This window comes from Notothenia rossii, assembly GCF_949606895.1.
Source record: "Notothenia rossii genome assembly, chromosome: 1".
In the NCBI taxonomy this organism is placed as follows: domain Eukaryota; kingdom Metazoa; phylum Chordata; class Actinopteri; order Perciformes; family Nototheniidae; genus Notothenia; species Notothenia rossii.
Genome location: NC_136912.1, coordinates 88,806,919 through 88,830,494, shown reverse-complemented (window position 1 = coordinate 88,830,494; position 23,576 = coordinate 88,806,919). Strand labels below are relative to the sequence as shown.

The window sequence follows — 23,576 nt, the reverse complement described above, 5'->3', positions numbered from 1 at the left end:
TGAGCTAATGAGTCAAACAGTACAGTGTTGTTGCCAAGTTTGAATACATTAATAAAGGTGTTATTCCTGAGTTTTTTTAGATGTTATTTTGTTGGGGTGTTGATGTTGGTGGACTTTGCTGTGCTGGCCTCACTGACTGAAGGCTGAATCGATGCTGAGGATGACGTCATGGTCGTTGTTTCGAATGTCGCGAGCGCAGGGTAGGAGGCCGCGCGCTCTACTGTGGACAAAACTTGTACAAATCTGAAGCCCGAGGTCGTCGACAGCCGCCGGTAACTTGAATTTCAGGTACCGTCTTCATCTTAGACAATTATGGGTGACTCACGGTGTCTGTAACCGACTTTAAACCGGCTCTCCCACTGTCGGCGAGCGCTCTGTTTTTGGGGCTCGCTGATTATGCTAGCAGTGGAGCTAATGCTAGCCTGCTGCTAACACTAGGGTTTATTCGATTTAAAACATAATACGTGTAAACAGTCTGTCGCTATGGACGCTGTTCTTTTTATTTTCTTGACCTTAGCCATGATTTAAGGCTACCACGGGTTTTTTGTTATTCTCTTTGTGTTGGTTTCTAGTGTAAGACAGACAAAACGTCCAGCGAGGCTGTTTGCTAATGTAATACAGTGTTTGCTTTGAGCTATGCAAGAATAGGACGCCAATTGTTTTCTGCTGCGGACAAACTCAAACACTCAGCTGTAAGTTGTTAAATTAGACTGTAACCAACGTATCGTTTGACAAGTTTGACAGGTAATCGCTTAAAGGCAGGCTTTGTTTGAGTTTTCCTGGAGGGTTTTATGTGGACCTGTCTTTAGTTTCTGCTTGTTAACTTTATCCTGACCAAAACATCTTGCTGTGCAGTGGAAGAAAGCATAAACTAGCTAACTGTTTTCGCCTGTAGCTTGTTTTGTTCAGTGAAACTGAGACCCTTTCTTTGTGTTTTTTATGTTTAATTAAGTGCATAGCTCCCCACTTAGCTTTTGTGACAAACCTGTATTTGAATACTTCAAAACTCCCAGACCATTGTCCACATTTTCCTGGAGGAGCATGTCATTAATAAGTGATACTTTTTATATTGTATTTTGTTGTTATCGTATTTTGGTATTTGGCCTTTTACAAAAATGTAGAAACACAATTTGGTCAAAATGAATTGTTAACAATGACAATTTACAGTTCTGCTTGAATGGCTAAAATTGACTTTTTAAATATGTTTATGGTGTTTGACTGAATTTAGTTTGTAGGTATGATACTGTTAAAAAACCTTAATTATAGCTACATTAAGAAAGTCATTACCCCACAGGTCACTTAAGTCATATATTTAATTTCAGTTCTGCTTTAGTGACTTAACTGTTCATGGACTGAATTTAGTTTGATGAAGGTATGATCCTGTTTGCCAGCTACAATTAGTAGGTTTTACCCATAGGTCCGTAACTAATACATTTTATGTTCTCAAACTCAACAATCATGCTCCAAAACCAGTCTCCATACCTTCTTAAACTTCAAATATGAATAACCGTGCTAATCATTTGGACTCACTTCTGCTCATTTTCAGGAATTTCCTCTCCCATCCCCCCTTGCCCCCTCTGTCAGAGCATGGCTCAGGAGACCAATCAGACGCAGTTGCCAATGCTTTGCACTATGGGATGTGGTTTCTATGGTAACCCCCGAAACAACGGCATGTGTTCGGTCTGCTACAAGGAAAACCTGCAGAGACAACAGGGAGGGGGGAGGTCCAGCCCCCCGGGAGAGAAAGGTAAAAATATGGAACGGGGTCACCCAAAAACTGTACAGTCAGGCTAAAAGGGGTTGGAGAACAGAGGTAGCACTTTCTGCCAACACTGTGGCCTCAGAAAGCTAGAAAGTGACTCCATGTGTTGTCGCAAACTAAATCTAAACAACTCTGGTCATATGAGACAAACACAAAAGAAGAGTGGCTTATATTAGGATACCAAGAGACCCACTGAAAGGCCATAAACAAAAGGTTCTGTGTTGTTGATACTATTGTGTTGTTCTGTCCTCCACAGCTGCTACATCACCGGCAGGATCACCGGGGTCAGCTGGTGTGACCGTGGAGAGTTCAACCTCAGAGCCCAGTACAGAGGTGGCAGGAACCCCACCTAAGGAACAAACAACCAGGTATGTTGATGGACAGATGAAAAAGTAGAGGGTCATTTCAACTTGTATTCATCAATTGAAATTAGGAACAAAATATCCTGTGTTCACTGTGAAGACTTCTTGTTTTTAATAAGCTGATAAGTTCAATGAGAATAATTGGAAAACTTGTAGATGGTGTTCGTCACTCTATTTCCCATTTGATTATGTTGTGAAAATACCTGTTTAAGTAAATAATTAGTACATCAGTTTATCACAAGCTGTAGCACACTGTGTTCTCATTAGTAGCTTCCGTTAACGGCTTGCCTCTGGAAAAAACACTTTGAACTTAACTCGATGACTCTGCGCTTTCTGGTAAAAGCTCTTTATGTCCCAAACAACTCTTTTCAGACACTTTGAGAAGTAATATGCCACAATATGCTAACCATATTGTGTTTGTTTTTAGTAAACAAACATAATCCTTATCAGTAAGCAATCTTGGTACACCTTACCTTTTTTTATTTGAATTGTTGTTATGGATGGTTAGTCATTGGGTAGTACTGACCAGCGCCTTCTCTGTTGTTGGTTTTGTCATTTGAACCAAGTCTTTTGTTATTTTTCAAAGGTTTAAAATTAAAACACATTTGTTGTAGTGGTGAACAAAGGCTGAATGATTCATACAGAGCTCTCTTGTTTGAAGTTGAGACTGAAAGAGAGAGCTGAAGGGTATTGGTCTGTGTTTTAAAGACTTGCCAGAGGGCCAGTCCTTCAAACTGCTGCACATTGTTGCTGACGTCGTCCGTTTTCCGTAAACATGTTGTCCCGTATAGTTTGATTTAGTTACGCCAATAATTAATTATTGATAGATAATTGGATATTTTATGTGACGGGTGAGAAAAGTTATTTAAGATGAGGATGTTTGAGTTCTGTGACATTGTTCTAAAAGTAGATATGTTGTTTTGTTTGCGCTGGATTTTGTAAAAGATGCCTCTCTCATTTCCTGAAAAGAAACCAAACAGTGACAATAGACCAGTTATACATATTAGAGGAAGAAAATCAGATACACTTCTAAAGGAATTCATATTTGAGCAGTTACTGTATTGTAATATTATCCAAGACCCATGCCTACATCTCTGTAGAGATGGGTATCGTTAAGGTTTGAACTAATGCTGTCAAAATTATCGCGTTAACGGCGGTAATATTTTTTTAAAATTAATTGCGTTAAAATATTTAACGCATTTAACGCATGTGCAGAATGGCCTGTCCCATACATCCCACCAGTGCCAGCGCCAGGGTATGGCTGGGGTAGGCTACAGCCACACCAAGAAATGGCTTAGCCCCAGCATGAAAAATGATGTTAAAGTAAGCAAAGTAAAGTCCGCCAACTCGCGCCGAGAATTGCACAGACAGCGGTTAGTAAGATTGATTTCAGTAGCCACTTGTCTGGAAATACCGAAGACCAGAAACGGTTTTGAAAACTTTTGTCACGTAGTGATCGTCTTCTCAATAGAACATCTTTGATAATGTCTTCTGGCTAATCAGAATCAAGATAACGGTGTGGTGTTGTTGCAGGAAGTCCCGACGGAGAATACTTTTGCTGTAGTGCATATCGATACATCGATACAAAATTACGTGTTGATAGAAATCAACACGTGATGAAATAAGACCCCACGCTTTGATGATTGATAGGTGTGTGGGCTGTCTTTCATTTTGACACACAGAACAATGTTATAATAAACATACATACATAGGCCTACTCCTGTATGTTAAATGGATATATCTGCCTTCTTTCATTTATCTTTCCATTCCCACAACAATATACATAAAGAAATGGCATATTTTGGACATAGTTCGAATGGTGATTAATCATGATTAATTCATTTTTAAGCTGTGATTAATCTGATTAACATTTTTAATGTTTCGTTTGACAGCCCTAGTTTTAACGGTACTACTACTTTTATCGATACCGCTTATCGGTCCGGTCTTTCAGCGGTTCTTTTAGAGAGAAAAATAAAGTAAACTAACTTAACAAATTGTGAACAAAACTAGAATTGCTTTTTATTTAAATGAAATACATAATATTTCACATGAAAAGAAACAACAATGTTTTAACAAATCGTATTAAATAATCTGATGACAGAACTGTAAACAGAATAGCTGTAACTTTAACAAAATCAGTTACTCAGTTACCTCTAATCATTAACCCATGTTTATATAATGGAGTTAACTCCGTGTGTTGCTGCTAGCATACATAACACCTGACGTGGAAACATTACTCGTGGATGGGGCTACAGAGCTGTTTGAAAGACAGTCGAAAACGGTGCATTCCTCCGTCTGGATGTGGGGCACTTTTGCAAAATGTTTAGACAAATTGCTCGTGTTACCGTCCTGACATGCTAAACTCTTATTGCACTTTTGGTAACGACTATTGAGCATTGTCCACATCGAGACGGGTAAAGTTTAACCACACCTCGGAGCGCGTTCTCTCAACCATCTCCTCCGTGTGTGTGTGTGTTGCTGCATGTAGCAGCTGCGTGCATGTAAACTGCCCCGCCCCCTCGCACACAGACGGGGGAGAGAGATCTCTCGTCTGGATTGGAAAGGTCGAAAGTACTAAATATAAACAGACGCATTTTGTAGTCTTATTGCATATTAGAAACGGAGTTGGTGACACTAAAACTGCAATATAATGTTTATGTAGCAATAATACAAATGATATATTTTTTACATGTCTCCAGTACCGATAAAAAGACCGATAACGTCGGAGCTTAACGGTACCACGGTCTTTTAATACCGGGGCTCGGTACCCATCCCAGCATCTCTGTGTGTCCTGGAAAATACATTATAACGAACCCAGTTATCATAGAAGCTGTTTCAGTAATGGGTTTATTCTTCCCAGAATCTCCACAGGGAAGTCCAAACAGTCATTTGTTCCCAGTGTGATGAAGTGTTGGAACCATGAGGAGGGATTTGTGTCTGATCTGTCTATATGATGTGATCATTGACAATTGTGCTCTGTATATATGGGCTGTCTCAGTTTGTGCATGCCTGTTTTTAGCAGCTTGTGTCTTGTCAAGTTGATTGTGATGGCTCTTCAGGGAGTGCACTGAAGCGGATTAAAGCTGAAGTCAATCGACAAATAAAATGATGGGACAATGTATGCAGCACAAGCAAAACAATATAAATTGTATATAGATTTAAGTGGCAACATTGTTTCTGTGGTTAAAAAGACCTTCTTTATTGTTTGAATTGTGTTTGATTGGATGTATTTATTCTGTTGTTGTTGTGATTTCAGTCCCAGCTCTCCCAGCCCAGTAACTCAACAGATGACCGCCATGAGCATCTCCCGGGATTCGGCAGCTGTAGACTCGGATCGAGCGGAGGCTGATGATGGTGAAGAGGAGGGATCTTCCAACAGCTCAGGTAAACATCACACAGTGGTCCTTTTACCAAATCAGTCCCCTGCCCAAGTGAGTCACACAAGCTGTACTTAAGGGGTTGCATAAAAACCTACGCTGTGGGACGCACCTGTCATCCTCCTCCATAAACATTTCCATAAGAGTGTAAGGGCTGTACTTGAATATTCAAATATCCGAATATTCGTTCGTTGGAGTACTATTCGGGTTTCAATTTCGTTATTCGGATATTCGTTTTGTTTGTTTTTTTGTTTTTTCCCCGTTTTTTTTTTTCAAATTGAATTTATTGAAATCTCCAATATCAACGTAAGAGCTTGATCGGGGGGTGCTAACACTTAACCATAAACGTTATCATTTACTTTCTCCGTCTTTACATGTAGATATTTATTTTCTCCGTTAATCTCAGTCACGTTGTTTCCAAAGCAACAACCACTTCCTGTCAACAGCGCTACCTCTCCTTCAAAATAAAAGCATGTCCATAAATAGGAAGCCAAGCCAAATTATACTTAAGACATATACAACTGCAACGAAAGTAACAAACACAATGCGATATCCTTTTCAATTTCAAAGAACACAAATTGGGTTAATAACTATAAAACAACAATACTGTAGAATAACAAAATGAATGCCGTGAATACACCAAAATACACGTGTTGAAGCGTTTCGCTGCTGATTACTATGCCCCCCCTCCCCCCGCGCGGGCCGAATATTCGCTGCTGATTACTACCGAATATCCGGAGCCCGAAAAATTGTATTCGGGACAGCCCTAGTAAGGACATTGTATTAAGAATAACATTAAACTCGATGATGAGTTTAAGATAAAAGTTCTCATTATATGTTGTATCTCAAATTTGTAGCAGTAATGTGGGTTATTTATTGTTTACTTCTGCATCCCACTGATTGGCTTGGGATGTCCCTTAATATCACAAATTGACTATCCAAATGTCTAAATGGGAGGAGAAGGAATCAGATGATTGGATACTTGCTGGAATTGTCTCCAAAAGAGAAATAAAGAAGACTTCTAAAGTTATATTGTATTGTTAGTCATACGAGATCTTGAAAACTTCAATTAGGTCTGAATCGTAGTGGTAACCCTTTTTATTCTATATCTTTTGAATGTGTATGAGGGGTTTTTGTAAGTATTGTACCTATAGGCGTTTCACCTATAGTAATCTTGGTGCAGACGTTTATATTTGAACACGTAATGGACAGATTGTTTTGTGACCTTTGTGCTTGTTTGTGCGTTTCTTCTCCAGAACCAGTTGGGGAAGCAGCACAAGCTTTGTCTGATAGTGACCAAACTCCAGATAAGAACAAGAAAAAGAACCGCTGCTTTGCTTGCCGGAAGAAAGTGGGCCTCACTGGTAAGGAGGAAAAGAAAGTTGATTTTACACACATACATACTGAGTAGAGTAGAGATGGTGAGTCGTGAACCTTGGCAGTGGTTCTCTACTTACCTGACAACCTCAACCTGACGTACTTCATATCTCAGAACAGTTGAACACACAAGCCGTTTTCTTAATAACTGATAATAATGCTCCTTTTGCATTTAAGATAAGATAAGATAGACCTTTATTGATCCTCGTAGGGAAATGCAGGTGCTATAACAGCGGCAGAGAAAGAGTGAAACACAGGACTGAACAGATGCGAGCAGATAATAAGCATAAAATAAAAACATGTAAGTAATGTTATAAATAAAGATGTCACAATAACAAAGGTAAAACGCTGATCAGCTGAATGTACATGTATGCAGATATGAGTTAAGATGGTTAAATATATACACATGTATGTGAGTAGGTCTATGTCGTTGGTTGTTTGTGTATGGATTAAATGATTAACCCTTGATGCCTTAAGGTCATTTCCTTACCTTTTTGTCTGGTCAGTTTTAGTGCAAAGTGTCCAAAAGTCAGTTTGGGTTTTCACAATGTGTGGAACAGTTGTACAAAATCGACCATTTTTTAATCTCTGATACTGGTCCTAAGCTTTCTACACAGAAGATAAAAGTTGTTTTTAAAATATCTTCCTTATCTGAGCTTTGACTTTGATCTAAGCTTTGAAAACCAACAAGATCCAACTCCCACTCCACAGTTTGTGTTGTGTTTGTTTCTATCGACCCAACACTTGCTACTGAGAGCAACATACTGCAGGTTAGTGGCGCATTTCACAGTCCAAGGTATTTCACAGTATACTCAGACTGGTGTTGGATGTTTAGCAACAGATATGAACCGTTCAACCCGTTGAAGTCAGTGCAGCAAGTGTGCAAACTCTTTAAATGTGATATTATGTCTAGAACAAAGCTGTTTGGCTTGTCTCACGATGTTGCTTCTCTTCCCTGAAGGTTTCGACTGTCGCTGTGGGAACCTGTTCTGTGCCATCCACCGTTACTCTGACAAACACGACTGTCCCTACGATTACCGGAGTGCAGCGGCTGACCGCATACGCAAGGAGAACCCCATTGTGGTGGCTGAGAAAATTCAGAAGTTATGAGGACTTGAGCGCATAAAAACAAAGTCTCTGACTTTATGAGTTGAACAATGGCGACTTGGATGAAAACACCTGATATCATGGCTTCATATGTTCATGGTAGACTAAGGGGGGCGGGGTGGGGGTGCAGCCACTGTCCAGATGCTTCCCTTACTCGCATCTCCCTCTCTCTCCACAAGTGACTGCGGCTGAACCTGAGTGTGTGTTTGTATGAAAGTGTGTGTGCATATTTGCTTGAGAGTCAGGGAGAGAGCCGTAGGGGCCTGGTGGACATTAGTGTTGCTGTGGGGAGGGAAGGCTTTTTAGATTTTTACCCCTTTTTGTTTCTCAACTTGGGGGATCGTGTGGGTTTATTTTTATACAATCCCTAAAGGCAGTTGAAATGAGACTTTGTAGGAATGTGTCCCAGCCTGGATAATGACACACAGGTCAATTAGACGTGTTTTGTTTTTTTTTAAAGGCAAAAAAAGCAGGGCTTTGGAATATAATTGTTTTCTCCCAGACTGAAAATGATGTCAACTTCATGTCAAATTGGCAGATTACCTTTCTCACCGACCATACGTTGAACTCCCAAGACTCAGCATTTTCCAGAAGCGTTTCTCTTTGATATATTTACTTATCATACTGATATTGGGTGCATGAACAGTTATTGGAGGGGCAAGGGTAGGGGAGAACCTTGACTTAACCGAGTGATTGAGTTCTGTGTTTTATTTCTCCTTTTCTTTCTGTTTTAATGAGCGTATGACATCAGAAGATCTATATTAATATATTGTAGTTAGCTTGAATTGTGTGATTGCATTCTATTTATTTTTTATCGTTTGGATGGTCTGTGCTGGAGGATTGGCCGCATGTGTCAGCAAATCATTAAGATTTGCACTTAACCGTTTCAATTATATTTAATTAATTTGCATTTTTATTATATAACCATTTAATAAAAAATACACATGCTCTGACATAATGGAGTAGAGTCCAGTTAAGCCGTTACAGTTAATAATTGTGCAGTAAAACATCCATCGTTTTTGGATTTGGAAACAAAGCACAACAAAGGGTGTCAACTGCAGACCATCATATAATGCGCTACACCTCAGTTTCATTCAGCATCTGGGTCATTTGCAGTTTATAGTTGACCTGTATAGCAGGTCATCTAAAGAAATTGCCTGATTGATGAGACGTCCTGTTAAGTAAGGCAGTGTGTTCTCCCTAAAATCCCTTTTCTGTTCTTTGGAGTCAGAGTAAAGCTCCATGTTCCTCTAACCACCAGCAGACCACTGACACATGCTGGATGAAGACTGACCCGGGTCGCGGTGACTCTGCACGTTGACACTCCTTCCGCTCAGCTAAAGTAAAGATTGTCACAATGCTACAGAGATGCGGGCTGTGCTTTTTCAATGTGCTCAGAATCAGACGGGCCCTTACTACAAGGCCGTCTCCAGCTAGCCTCTCCTAGGAACATCCGACTTACCTGCATGCGTGCAGTCAGACGTACGAGTTGCTTCGCAGTTTGAAACGAAGCGGAAATGTCTAAAAAGCCACACATCAGTAGCACAATGCATGGTAGGAACCCTAAGGTTCAAGTTAACAGGGCTCTACAGTTTTTGTTTTCAAATGTAAATACCATACAGATCCTATTCATATAGTATAACCTTAATGTAGATTTTTGCCAGGTAATAAAGGTGGGGGACTATGGTGATGAATAGTACTATGTGTATAAAAGTGCTTTTCATAAGTATCCAAAAAATTAAATGTGCCACAAATGGCACTCATCTGTTTCTCCCCAAATCTTGTTTCCCTTTTTTTATTTACAAGTTATTAACCTGCCCATGTTATGTCCAAAGTATATCATTACCAAGAGATTCTCCCACATGGCAATGAAGCCTCTTTTCTACGATACTAGTGAGATTGTTAACAAGCCCCTTAAGCTTTATTAACCTTGCTGAATAACACAGTCTCCCAGTCCATGCTTTTATCCTGTTACTGAAGTCTATTCATAGCGTAGTGATAATACTGAAAGCTAGAAAGTTCCCTTGTGAGATGCAGAGGGGCATTTGAGGTTTCTTCTTTTCATTAGCAAGAGCTTACCTTGTAAATGTTGCTCGATCTTGATCATTAAATATTTATGAAAGAGCAGTAGAAGAGTTGCAAGGAATTTCCAGAGTCTTTTTTTTTTTTTTTTTTTAATACACCAATGCAGAATGTATTGGATGTGAAGGACTCTTTCCTTGTTTACACAGAATTCCATGTTGGACCTGGTTGAGTTCACTTCTGGGTCTTTTTATTGGAAATGTCATCGTCATTTCCTGTTAAAGTATGACTGAGGGTGACAGACATGTGTTCATGGCTTTGTGACTCGGTGTACCAACCCTGAGGTTAAGTTGGTCATCTAAAGCCCCTGACTGTGATTTCATTACCACTGGTGGAAACTTGAAACTCAAAAGGAGTTAATGGGGATTCTGAGACGTTAATAAGAGAAAAAGTGTCATTTTCAGGGGGACTTGTGTTTGCAGCAGCTCTTACGTTGCTGTGTTTCTTATACAGAATATTCCAGCTTGCCTGCCTGGTTTATGACCATTTCAAATGTCACATAACAAAATGCGTATACAGGTTCAAAGTCCTTTCAAAGTAAAAGTCATTTCCTTAGAATGATTGTTCAGGTGTGTAAATCGTGAGGATTTCATGGTTTGCACTTGTTTTCTATTGACTGTTCATATCAAACCCCTACCTTCTTTGTTCTTAATAAACATGGGCCGTTTGAATGTAAACCACCATCATTCACATAATCAGCTGTAATGTCAATTACTGAACTACAACGCCCTGATATTGACTTTGTTTTGGGTGGAGACCATAGGTGGAGACACAATGTTCTTACTTGCGACTCAGGACAGTTTGATCACTCATTGTTTTGTCTGTTTGTGATGAAGGCACCATCAATTATGGCAACCATGCTTAAATAATATATAGATATTATCAGTACATATACATTTTTCTTCCTTCTGTTCTGTTGCTTCGAGAGAGTTTTGATGTCTTCAATCCCGTCTTTAGCACATCGGTTCATAATCTATGTCTTCATCGTGTGAGGGTTTTGATTGATAATAATGACGAACCTGTCCGTTGTGATGAGTCTGATTTGAATTTCAGTTTCACTGCAAAAATCTTTTAAAAATGAGCGTGAGGGACATCAGACAAACTCTACAATGTTCACAGAGCTGTAGTTCTTGTCCCTTGGCACTCCAGACCCCCAGAAACACCACCAGATATCTTTTTATTTTGTTTTTCTTTTAAGATTTAGGATTGTATGATGTGTAAGAGTAAGTATAAAACAATAAATTCACAAAGTTTATTTTAAATTACACTTGTCTTTTGTATTCTCTTAAAAGCTATAAAACATTACACATTACGTGGTATGTTGTAACATGCATTCATGACTTCTCTGCTGCTCCAGTAAATGCACTTGCTGTGGCCCCACTGCTTTGTACTTATACATTGATTTCAGATACAAAGAAACACACTATAGGAGAAAGTTGTACCAGACAATAGCACTAATGTTGAACTCCGATGGAGGCTGTAGGAAGAATCGCAAAAAGGCCATTTGAATGAATTGAATGTAACACTTGTGTTTTTCCATTAGAGAAAGTATGTCATCATCGTGATTTCTTGACTTCACAAGATCAGGAAAACAGTATAAAATAATTTGAACAACCACATCAAAACAGGCTAGAAACTTGGCCTCAATTTCCCTCATACAATACCTGAAAAGTGAACAAATGTAGTGTGCAAGTGAGGAGAAAAAAGCTATTGGTGGTGACTTTTCAAACTCACTAAGCAAGAATCACTTTAACACTTTATTTGTTTTGACATGTTGTGTACCACATTGTTTCATAAAGCCTCTACACGACCATGGCTTGTCAGAGGCTGGTTTTTGTAGAAGGACACATTGCTGTTTAATATCTAAATGCTGTGAGCACCACAATTAAAATTTGACTATCTCAACACCAAAGGTATTGCAACATCTGAAAGGTGAGATCTGGAGCACACGGTTACAGTAAGAGCTTTTGCTATTGTGCAGGAACTAACATTTGGACATTTCAAATATGTGTTCTTCTTATCATCCGACTAAAGTAAAGACTCCAGTTCCTGCCTCAGTTTTCCTCTCTATTGAGTCACTAATATGAGCTATTTTACCTTAGAACTAAAACTGTCTGCTTTGCTCGATACAACTAGAGGTAAGTGACATAAATGTTTTTTGTTGACCGAACTCTTTAACCTTAAAAAACAAGTCAATCAGCCAGAATATTGGAAAACACCTGTGTGTGTCAGTGTGTGCATGGCCTTTAGCAAGGTCGCCTGTGGTTTTGGGTGGTCTATAAAACAAGTTTAAAGGCTTACATAGGCAGTTCCCTCTAATAGGTTATAACGATGCTGCTTGTGCCAAGCTTCTTTCGTGTGTGTGTGTGTGTGTGTGTGTGTGTGTGTGTGTGTGTGTGTGTGTGTGTGTGTGTGTGTGTGTGTGTGTGTGTGTGTGTGTGTGTGTGTGTGTGTGTGTGTGTGTGTGTGTGTGTGTGTGTGTGTGTGTGTGTGTGTGTGTGTGTGTGTGTGTGTGTGTGTCATTTATTAATTTATTACAGTTGCCTAGCCTTAAATTTCATGGTGATGCGTCTTGTGAACAAACAATAACAGTAATGAATCATTGTTATTCATTAATTATTCTAGTCAATACTAATAACTTACTGGTTGTTTTGCTTGTGACCGTGTATAGTGGGATTTTTGTACTAAAGTCTGTTTGTTTTGAGGTGTATGCCGCGAATTTATGGAGCTCCTTTAAAGAGTGAATAGCTCAAGAGTTATTGGTTCTTTGTGTTTTTTTATCTAAGGCTGTTGTTTGGACATGTGTCTTCTCATAAACATGTTTTATTGGGATGTCTGTTCTTGATGCAGCAATGCCTCGCAATTATATGGAACAATAAAATAACCTAATTCTGATGATTCACAAGCACGTCAGTCACAATGGGTACTATAATTTTTATCTTTCTTTCTCTTCAAGGGTGCAAATGAACAATTTAGTTCAAATAAGACATTTTTACAACATTGTCCAGTACATTGATAACAAGTTTCCCTTAATTGTCCAATGGAAACTCCTGACGTCACTTCCGGTCAGCTGTCGCTTCCGGATGCGGTGAAACGGCAGAAGAAGGAAAACACCGCACGTAGCCTCTTGGATTAATTTAAATGACAAGACGCCATCCATAAATTCAGAGGAGACACAAGCACCGGCCAGAATGGATTCTTACAGACCGAATCTCTCGTCGGAAACGGTGTTTTAACGATGTTTTCACGTCTAAGTGTCTTCGAATAAGCGTTGTTTTTTTTTACTCGGTAGCCGTGTTTGTGTCTTGTTGCTAGCTTAAACCGCCGTAGCGTTAGCTGTTAGGCGAAGACAAACAGCTTATCTGTCCTGTAAAAGAACACTTGCTGTTATTCTTGAGTTATATTTCTCTTTTGTACAAGGAAAACTTGAGCTGTGTGTGTTTTTAGTCCTTGAAAAGCTTCCAGGATTAGTTTTAGTCACTCTGAAAGGCGTATTGGAAAGTGTAGCTCGTTCTTACTGGCAAAAACAAGTAGAAAAGTTATATTTTTATATTCAAGGCACGTTTGGGAAACACTGCATTTGGAATCACTCGTTAACATCTTAACAAGTGGAGACAATGGGTGCGATCTGGACTTCAGTCACCAGTAAACCCAACCCAGCAGATACTTTGTAAATAACACTTCCCTGTCAGCTGGCAGACTACTGTATTGTTCCTTCTGCTGACAGAGCACTTTACAGTATCCTGTGTTTGAGTTTCTCTGAAGTGGAGGATACCTTCCTTTTATTTTTGACTTTATCGCACACTAAGATCTTCAGATCAACAGGTAGGTGTACTGTTGTTGTCATATTACATGTCTGTTTGGGGGGATGGCCTGTAGGGCTGGATCTAATAATTATCTTTAAACTATTCGCTCAAAATATGTGTAAATGATTTGTTATAATTATTATTGTTTATCAGAGGACTCACACTTTGCTTATTTACGTACACAAGATCCAAAAAGTATTCAGTTTAAGAGCTGAGAAACCTAAACCGTTAAGTTAATTGACAATTCTTTTTTTAAAAACCTCTCTTTGATACTTCGATACGTTTATGTATATTTTCAAGCTCAAACTTAATTGGTTTCAGCCTTTTTATTCTGATGGTTTGCTGCTTTCCTTTGTCTGATGTGATGGAAGACATAATGTTTCTAAGTATTATAGTCTTTGTCAAACAACAAAGCAATACAAAATAGTAACTTCTGAAACTCTTTTATATTTTATTTTTTACTATTTTCTGACTTTTTACTCAAATAATCAAGGCGCTAATCTGCAGATTTATCAAAAATGAAGTATTGGTAGAGGTTTTTTTCAATGTATAAATATAAAACCCCCTGACGTCAATGAAGCTGTAAACAGCAAATGTTAAATATGATTACCTTACTATCATTTAAGTGATTAATAGATTGTCAATATATAGCCCATGGTCATAATATGCTATTTCCTCAAGCACTTGTAATCATTACATTGAGCGATCATGTTGTTGCCACACTTGGACTGAATGCTCGTATTGTAATGAGTATCTCATTGTGTTTACACTAGAAGGATGTGTTTTCATTAGCACAGTAATCCTCTTGTCTTCCTCCGGCACAGTGAAGGATGAACGGCCTGTCTCTCAGCGAGCTCTGCTGCCTGTTCTGCTGCCCGCCCTGTCCCGGCCGCATCGCAGCCAAGCTGGCCTTCCTGCCCCCTGAGGCCACCTACGCCTTCCTGCCGGACCCCGAGGCAGGTCCAGCAACACCGGGTGTCGCCGGTACCCCCAGCCTGCGGGCGAGGAGCGGGGCGACAGTGGCTGGAGGCGGAGGGGCTGTAGAGGGGAAATGGAAGCTCCACCTGACTGAGCGAGCAGAGTTCCAGTACTCACAGAGAGAGATGGACATGACGGAGGTGTTCCTCACTCGATCCAGCAGGGGGAACAAAGTCGGCTGCATGTACATCCGCTGTGCTCCTAATGCCAGGTGAGACTTCCAAAGTTCACCTACCTTTTTAGTCATGGTAGAATTTAGGTGATGGCATGTGTGACCTTACTTTTTCATTCTATGACAGTGTGACACACTTCCTTACAAATGGTTTCCATAAAATACTTCCTTGTCAGTGTTTCCCCTCATCTCCATATCTACTTCCTTTCTACTTGTCCCTCTCTGTTGACTCAGCTGGCTCAACAGTTGTCTCATCCTGCTTTTCCATAGGCCATTGCCGGCCTTTTAAAGTTCTTTTTTTCGTGAGAAATCATGCTATTTTCATATTTTATGGGCTGTAAATATCTAGAAATGTGAATGTTGAGGTGACCCACAGTTTATTGCAATGATCATCATTTTATAAAGAGTTACTCTCAGTGACATGATATCCGCTTCAGTGATCAGAGAATACATATTTCCTGCTATCTGACTGAAGGCTTGTGTCACTGCATTTATTGGCACATAGGTACATAGTTATGAGTGATTAAATCATTTAGCAGAACAAGTTTTATTTTATGTGCCAAGTTATTTGTGAAAGTATTTAGCTCCAGCTTTTAGCCCAGCCTGCTGCAGTTTGCTGCTGCTGATTAATTTACTAAATCAATTAAAAAGACATGGACAGGCTTGTGTTACAGTCTCTTGTATTAATGTCTATCTAGTATTACACAATGAATCCAAACCAGACCTCATATGGCAGAGTCATTGATCTGCCATATTCTGAGTGGAAAGGCCACGAGCAAAGCCACAGGCTGTATGGGGGATTCAGCGTGTAGAAAAGGATCAGATTTCTCAAGAGAACACAACATGCACCATGAAGAAAAGGCGAGGGCTAGAATACCCAGCTTTGATAGTAGATGCCCAGCTTCTCAGGCTGTAAAATGTCTAGAAGTAAGAGTGATTTGACAAGAGCAGTGAACCAATCCTTAAACATGTATCCCTTTTAGACAGTGACGTGTTGGCAAAGAGTCCTAGTAACGCTGCTGGGTTTATCCTAGCAACAGGTTGCCTATGGTTTCATTCAGTGTAGAGTTACCAGGCTGGAGTTGTGATGGAGAAATGTGAGGAACTGGTTTGTTTTGATTGACAGTTTGTTTGTGTGTGTTTTGTTAGAACAGATAAACAAAAAAAGAAGCGAAATCAGGCCGAAAATAAACTTTTTGGCAATCTAATATAACATGTCAAATCTATGTGTGGGAAAACACTGCTCTGGTTTCAGACAGAGGGGGAAAAGGGGTAGGCAGAATGAGAAAAATAAAGAGCTTTTTGAAGCGTGTAAACATGTCACAGTGGAGGCACAAAATACCAATTTGAAAAAGTACAGGTAGGTAAGGACCCCACCTTTTTTTTTTGCCAAATACTGCTATATTTCTAACTTCAAATAAAGTTCTTGTCAGGTATTGTGGGCCCATCTACTAACCTGTCCTTCATGTGTATCCTCCAGATTTACAGTGCTCTTCTCCCACGGTAACGCGGTGGACCTGGGCCAGATGAGCAGCTTCTACATCGGCCTCGGCACTCGCATCAACTGCAACATCTTTTCCTACGACTACTCAGGCTACGGTGTGAGCACTGGGAAGCCCTCTGAGAAGAACCTCTACGCAGACATCGACGCTGCCTGGCACGCCCTGCGCACACGGTATGTTATAATTGGCTCATATGTGTCCTTCAAAGGATGATGTGTTATACAGTGTCTTGTTTAGGGGCGCAGACATGGCGCATACATTCAATTTGGAGCAAAAACAAACCATGTTGCATATATGTTTAGATTTTCATAGGGATACTCCTGTTGTACGCCCTAAAAAAAAGCAAGAAGGGGTCATAACAGGAAGACGGGAAAAAGGGAACTAACAGATTAAGATGTGAGGAAGGGCTGAGTCAAGGTGGCAGAGGTTGTGATCAGGCAAAGCTGTGATGAAGAGAGTGGAGCACAGTGTGGACAGATGCCGTGGGAATAAAAGAGTGAGACGGATGGATGAAGGGAGGCTGCCTGCAGAGATGTCTCTCAAGGACGATGCGATGTGATAAAGTGTCTCATTAGTGAAAGCAGAGCTGCCTTAATGCGGCTGAAGCCCAAGGAGGCAGCGACACCGCGGAGCGTTGAGTAGGGGCTGGAGTAAGGTGAGTTTGCATTTAGGTGTAGCTGTCACTCAGTCATTTTCTGTATTGTTGTAAACTATTTTTGGGTTTTCCCTTGTATTTTTTTAGTCTTCTTATGGCATCGTGAGTTTAGGTTGGTGTCAGTGGTATGGGCGGTTGCCAAAGGACTTTGCGGGCAAATGTAAAAATATGTTGTTAATGTATGTAAAGGTGATTTAATTGCCTTTCCTTTTAAAAAAGAAAGGTTCATCCAACTGTGAAGTGGCTATTGCTAATACTAAACATTGACTTCTCTGAAGCTACCTGAGATTAGGTGAAGGTGTCCGACAGATATTTTCCAAAAAGCACGCAAAGAGATGTTGTTATGTAAAGCAAAAGAATATTTAAATAAACAAACAAATCTGGTGGACTTTTGAATAAATAAAATACAAATCCAAATGTAACTTCCCCTGCTCAAACCATGTACTCTACTAAAAACATTTACATACATATTTCTAACTGGTGCTACTTTATATAGTATCTCTCACTGCTGTACTTACTGTATGTACGTGGGTTCATTGCATGACTTCCATTAGCCTGCACTAGGGCTGCTCAATTATTCGTATTTTAATCGCAATTACGATTATTATGAAAACAACATAATCGAAATAAAACGATTATTTTATTTTTTTATTGGTTTTTCAGTTGAATTATACTTAAAGTTCAGGGTAATCAACTGTTAAAACATACTTTTTCAATATATTGATGTTTTCAAAGTAAATGGATAATCGTTTTTAATAATCGTGATATCAATTATTGACCCAAATCATCGAGATTATGATTTTTGCCATAATGGAGCAGCCCTAGCCTGCACTATAATGTGTTCAATGTATCTTTGGTCTTCACCAGGTTTGGCATCTGCCCAGAGAACATCATCCTGTACGGTCAGAGCATTGGAACAGTCCCCACTGTGGACCTGGCATCCCGGTATGAGTGTGCTGCCGTGGTTCTGCACTCCCCTCTCACATCTGGCATGAGAGTGGCCTTCCCCGACACGAAGAAAACGTACTGCTTCGATGCGTTCCCCAAGTGAGTCTCTGCTGCGTGTCACTTTTTTAACCAATGTCTCTAGATCGGGCCCAAATCTAACCGCATGTTATAAATAAGTTGACACATTTGATATATGGCCTTAAATTAAATCAATCATACTGAAATGTTTCCTAGAAAGTCTCTTTATGTTCTCCTCTTTCTCTTTTGCTGTCTCATAAATCCTTAAATAAGGTGTTCTTGTTATATGATACTCACATATAGATTACGCAGACCATTTTGCTGCCAGTTGGCATTTCCACATAATTACAGGTCCTCCAATAGGAACGTGTAATTGCTACTTGCACTTGTGAAAGTGTTTCTCTTCCAAAACAAACATCTGCACTGACAGAACACCTCCTGTGCTTTTGGATCGCATTGTAGGGCTGTGAAGTCTCTCACTTTAGTAAGGCGGTGAACTTTATATATATTTTATTTTCATAGTTGTGAGTATGTCATCTAGACTCTGTATTATATCAGAGGACTGTGAAATCTGGCAGTGTTGGTCTCAATGATTTCTTTCACCTTGGTCTAAAAGTGACCTTGCATCAGTGCAGTCTTAGTTTATCTTTAACTTTTAACAACAGTGTAGGACTTGGAAGCTTTTACTTCCAAGCAATAAAGTCTTTTCACACATCTTTTCAACCTAATTGAGAGTGAATGGCAGTTTACAGTTTTAACTTAGATATCAAAGTCAACTTCAATCTTTCAGTTTGTGTGTACAGACAGAGAGATCAAAATACCGTTTCCCACAATCCAAAAATATGTGTGCAAATATATATATACACAGAATCAAAGACCTATTTTTACATGTGCCCACATTAAGACCTAAATAAAAACACAACGATCAATATATACAAAATAACTTCAATATTTAAGAATGTACATGTGTGCAACATTTTACATACAATGAGCAAAATATTAGTGCAAGATTGTCCATAGAGTGCATTATTGACAGATGTTGGGTTTTGACTGAGTGCTTATCCGTGCAGTGCTTTATTAAAAAAAAAGGAACATTTTGATAATTATAAGGTGTGTGTGTGTGTGTGTGTGTGTGTGTGTGTGTGTGTGTGTGTGTGTGTGTGTGTGTGTGTGTGTGTGTGTGTGTGTGTGTGTGTGTGTGTGTGTGTGTGTGTGTGTGTGTGTGTGTGTGTGTGTGTGTGTGTGTGTGTGTGTGTGTGTGTGTGTGTGTGTGTGTGTGTGTGTGTGTGTGTGTGTGTGTGTGTGTGTGTGTGTGTGTGTGTGTGTGTGTGTGTGTGTGTGTGTGTGTGTGTGTGTGTGTGTGTGTGTGTGGAGAGATACACAAATGAATGTAATGGTGATTTTGGCGATTAGGCCCCGTTGTGCAGGAGTATCATTCGGGAGGGGAGAACCGATCCGATGAAACCCCCCCCGGGGTCTACACACTGGTGGTGGTGAATGGATATTGGGGTCGGTCTGAAGAGGAGGGGCTTAGCTTGACCCTGGATTCAGAGGGACGGGAGGTGTAAAGGGGTGGAGGAGGGTTGCGTAGAGTCACCTGAAATGACAGCTGTCAGAGGGGGGAGAGTAGACTTAAAAGGTTTGGCAGAGAGCTATGATAGGCTCTTGGGAATAGAGCGAAGTAATTGGTTGAGCTGGAGAGTGACTCCCCCGATCACGTATTGAGAGGAGAGAGAGTAGTTACGTGGGAATAGTAAATGAAGAGTAAAGACGGTCTTCCTGGTTGAACTTAGGCTGAGCTTCATTAGACACACGGGTCAAAACTGTGTTTAATAGACGGGCAGGTTTATTATTTATTTATGGGGTTGCGAACGAATATGGTAACGAATTTTTTTTTAAATCGTTCTTATTATCTTATTCTCTGTTTTCCATCTTTTTAGCATTGAAAAAGTGTCCAAAATCACGTCCCCGGTGCTCATCATCCACGGGACGGAGGACGAGGTCATCGACTTCTCCCACGGCCTGGCTCTGTTCGAGCGCTGCCCCAAAGCGGTGGAGCCTCTGTGGGTGGAGGGGGCGGGACACAACGACATCGAGCTGTACAGCCAGTATCTGGAGCGCCTGCGCCGCTTCATCGGACAGGAGCTGGCAGCACAGCACCCCTGAACCCCCCCCCCCCCCCCCAAACACCACCACCACCACCAACTTCATCTTTACCATTTCACTGTGTCCAAGATGGAGGCGTGTCCAGCAGTCATCAAACCGACCCTCAGTTTAGCACGGCTTCCAGGGGGGCCATGCTTCACAAACTTAATTTCTCTAGGGCACAGTTCGCCTGTCATGGAGCACGGTTTGATGCGACATGGAGATCAGACGTGAGATCATCAACATCAGAAGTGTGTGAGTGTGAAAGACTTTGTCTCAAAGTCTGTTTTTACAGCTGCCGCGTGTTAGCAGGCAGACTATATATTCCTGTACGGTGCAATAAAAGGGACAGTGTCTACAGGAAGAATGATTTAACAGGAAAACAAAGTGATGAGTAGAACAATGACGTGGTGGTCCACGAGGGAAATGTTCATCATTTTTCCAGACCACTCAAAGAGTTTGTGTGTAGTTTTATTTTTTGCTGATAAGTTAAATAGGTTATGGTGAATGACGGGAAACACTACAGAACACTTTTGAAAGTTGTTGGGACTATCTTTTCTGTTTTCTAATCACCTATATGATTAGCTAACATGTTTGTAACTAAGCTCTCCACAGTTTGTATTAGTAACCCTGTTCAATCTAATGCAATCCAATATAAAGCCCTTTTTTAGATCCGGTTTTAAAAGGGCTGATTTAACTATAGTGTCATTTTTTGGTTATGGGTCGTGTTGCGTCAGACTGCATTATGTTGAGCGGTGTTTCTAATATCCCACCGCCTCATGTTTGTTCTTGATACATGTGTAGAGATTTGACTTTCATTTTGTTTTTCACTGTATTGAACATTTTCTGCATTTTTTTGCTCAGGTAAACCTTCTTTGAGATATTAGGGTCAGTGTGTGTTCTACTTTTATTTGTGTTTATTACGCAGCCGGCTGAATCACCTTAGATCTTTAAAGCAAAGCAAAGAAAATATCCTTTATTTGAACTAAGTAATGAAGCAAACTAAGATCCCAACACAGAGGCTTCTAAAAGACTAAGCTGTGAGATGTAAAATCCAGTCTTTTCCCCAGTATCAGTGGGTTTGGTTGTGTTACAGGAGCGTATTAAAGCATCTGAACGCCATCCTTTCCTTTCCAGGGACAATTTCAAAGTGAAAGAAAATTCTTTTTTTTATGAATTTAGTTTGATGATATTCTCATTTTAATTACTTATGAGCTACACATTCTGGTGCAAAATAAATGAATGACCACTCGTATACAGATAAGCACAGGAACAAATGTTTTATTTCACAATGAAATGCAGAACTATGATTCTTTAATTTGGCGCACTGCTTGAATAGAATTGACAAAGAGCGTAAAAGCAGATCTTCAGAGAAACTGCATCAACGTTTTGGCACATTTATTGTCCAACATGATAAAAATAATCCCCTTCTTTTATCTGATCGTTCATATTCACTGCACTTAATTGTTGCAAAATGTCTTTGCTCTCTAAATAATGTTCTGTTTTACAAGCAGGCATAAAGCATTCATCTGTATTACAGGTGCAACACTCGGCAAGCAACAGACCGTTAAGGTAACATTTGAATATATTACAAATCAAATGAATGTTTACACATGTAAAAGGGTAAATGTTTTTTTTCCTAACCGAACCTTAGACAGGAGTGTTGCACCTCTTAGCTGAAAGTCAAGATTACGACTATTTTTCTATGTTTAAGTCAGAATTTCGTTTTTTTGTGTATGTATAAACCAAAGTGTATCTTTGTTTCGAGCTTTACCCGATGTACCGGCTGTTTATGTTAATATCTTCGTAACCAAAGGCAAATATGTTCAACACTTATTTCTTCTATTAACTTTTATTTATCTTTGTGCTTGGGCTGATTTTTCTTTTTCCACTACACGTTTCATTTGGGTACAATTTAATGCCACCATTTGTTATATTGATAAATAAAAGAAAAATGTCTCATCATACTAGTTTTAAATATTCAGCAGCAAGGTTGAAAACATAAGTCACCATGTTGTGGGTGTTGTGTTTTTTTCCAAGCTGTTTATGATTGATCATTTGTGAAAGAGTACAAATAAACAAGATGTGAGTTTGGCTATTTTTAGGTTTAAAAACATTTGAGATGGAGAACAATGATCGGGAGCTTCAAGCAGACCAATTATAAGCTTTTGTTTGAAATGAAAACTGTCTTTTATCAAACCTTGGTATCGTTTTTATTATTCATAATGAGTTTTTAGGTTTTGAAGCTCTTGAAATATTTTCCCAAGAATTGAAGAGAGTAAGAAGATAGAGAACTTAACAAGAAAGTGATGACGAGCATGACTCTTACTTATTTTTAAATGGGCCCTATAATGCTTTTTGGGGGGGTTCCCTTTCCTGTAGTGCATGTGTTATATAGGTTTGTGTGCATGTAAATGGTCTACAAAGGTTAAAATCCCAACGTGCTCTCCCACACACTCCCCCCTGCTTGAAACGCCTCCAATTGACTCCTTTGTTTACTGTATCACACTCATACTTATATTGCTAGCGTGTCCAGTTTATTGCTTGTGGTTGGCTAAAGGGTGAGATATCTCTAAGCGGTTGACCAATCACAACAGAGCCGGCCAACTAACCAATCAGAGCAGACTGGGCTATGGTTTCAGACAGAGGGTGAAAAGAGGTGCTGCAGCACAGGCAGTATGAGAAAAATAAAGAGCTTTTTCAACATTAAAGCATTTAAACATGTCACATTAGAGACACAACATACAAATATGAACCTGGACAAATCTGCATTTCACAACTAGGTTTCATTTTACAATAATGATGTGCTCTAAGCTGCTAGAATATCGCCTTTTATCCTGATGTGAAGGTTGAATCTGTCTTATTCAGTCCCTGATTTCCCACTCACGGCAGTCCTGGCACCGGATGAATAATGACCTGCGTGTAGTGAGAGACTTCGCAGCGCTGCATGAAACCCATCCAAGAAGGCTCGGGTGAATCATTGGCTGATGAGCAAATAAGTCTTTAATTACCTGGCGTGTGGCTTTTTTCCTTTTTTTGCAGAGTTTTTGTGTTTTGGGATGGGCTTGTTATCGTCGGTGCCAAAGAAGGTTGAAATGTTTTAATTAAACAGATACCAGAGGACTCAGGTCTGTCCCTGCCTGCCACCATGATGAGTGGTGGGGGAAGAGGACAGATGGACGATAAGCTGCGCTCTCCCTCCTCCCTCTGAACGCTGCCAGATCTTTTTCAATGGACCGCATAAACAATCTGGTGTCCCACTCACATGCTCTTACGGATTAAAAG

The 23,576-nt window shown here is 39.9% G+C and overlaps 2 protein-coding genes across 5 annotated transcripts; both read left to right on the top strand.

Annotated features, from left to right (window-relative positions):
- Window positions 1-134: 134 nt before the first annotated feature.
- Window positions 135-11,334, top strand: LOC307013482 (AN1-type zinc finger protein 5). Of its 3 annotated transcripts, none has more exons than XM_079640880.1 (6): window positions 135-288; window positions 1,547-1,747; window positions 2,019-2,130; window positions 5,381-5,508; window positions 6,758-6,865; window positions 7,840-11,334. In XM_079640880.1, the coding sequence occupies exons 2-6, from the start codon at window positions 1,588-1,590 to the stop codon at window positions 7,986-7,988; spliced, it is 657 nt and encodes a 218-aa protein (XP_079497006.1). In that variant the 5' UTR covers window positions 135-288; window positions 1,547-1,587; the 3' UTR covers window positions 7,989-11,334. The 3 variants fall into 3 exon arrangements, with proteins under 3 accessions (XP_079497006.1, XP_079497007.1, XP_079497008.1); XM_079640881.1 differs by having other exon boundaries at window positions 144-272; XM_079640882.1 differs by lacking the exon at window positions 135-288 and adding an exon at window positions 412-692.
- Window positions 11,335-13,132: 1,798 nt separating this feature from the next.
- Window positions 13,133-22,373, top strand: abhd17ab (abhydrolase domain containing 17A, depalmitoylase b). Of its 2 annotated transcripts, none has more exons than XM_079640863.1 (5): window positions 13,133-13,892; window positions 14,703-15,062; window positions 16,504-16,698; window positions 18,048-18,227; window positions 20,087-22,373. In XM_079640863.1, the coding sequence occupies exons 2-5, from the start codon at window positions 14,704-14,706 to the stop codon at window positions 20,310-20,312; spliced, it is 960 nt and encodes a 319-aa protein (XP_079496989.1). In that variant the 5' UTR covers window positions 13,133-13,892; window position 14,703; the 3' UTR covers window positions 20,313-22,373. The 2 variants fall into 2 exon arrangements, with proteins under 2 accessions (XP_079496989.1, XP_079496988.1); XM_079640862.1 differs by having other exon boundaries at window positions 13,134-13,892; window positions 14,698-15,062.
- The last annotated feature ends 1,203 nt before the right edge of the window (window positions 22,374-23,576 follow it).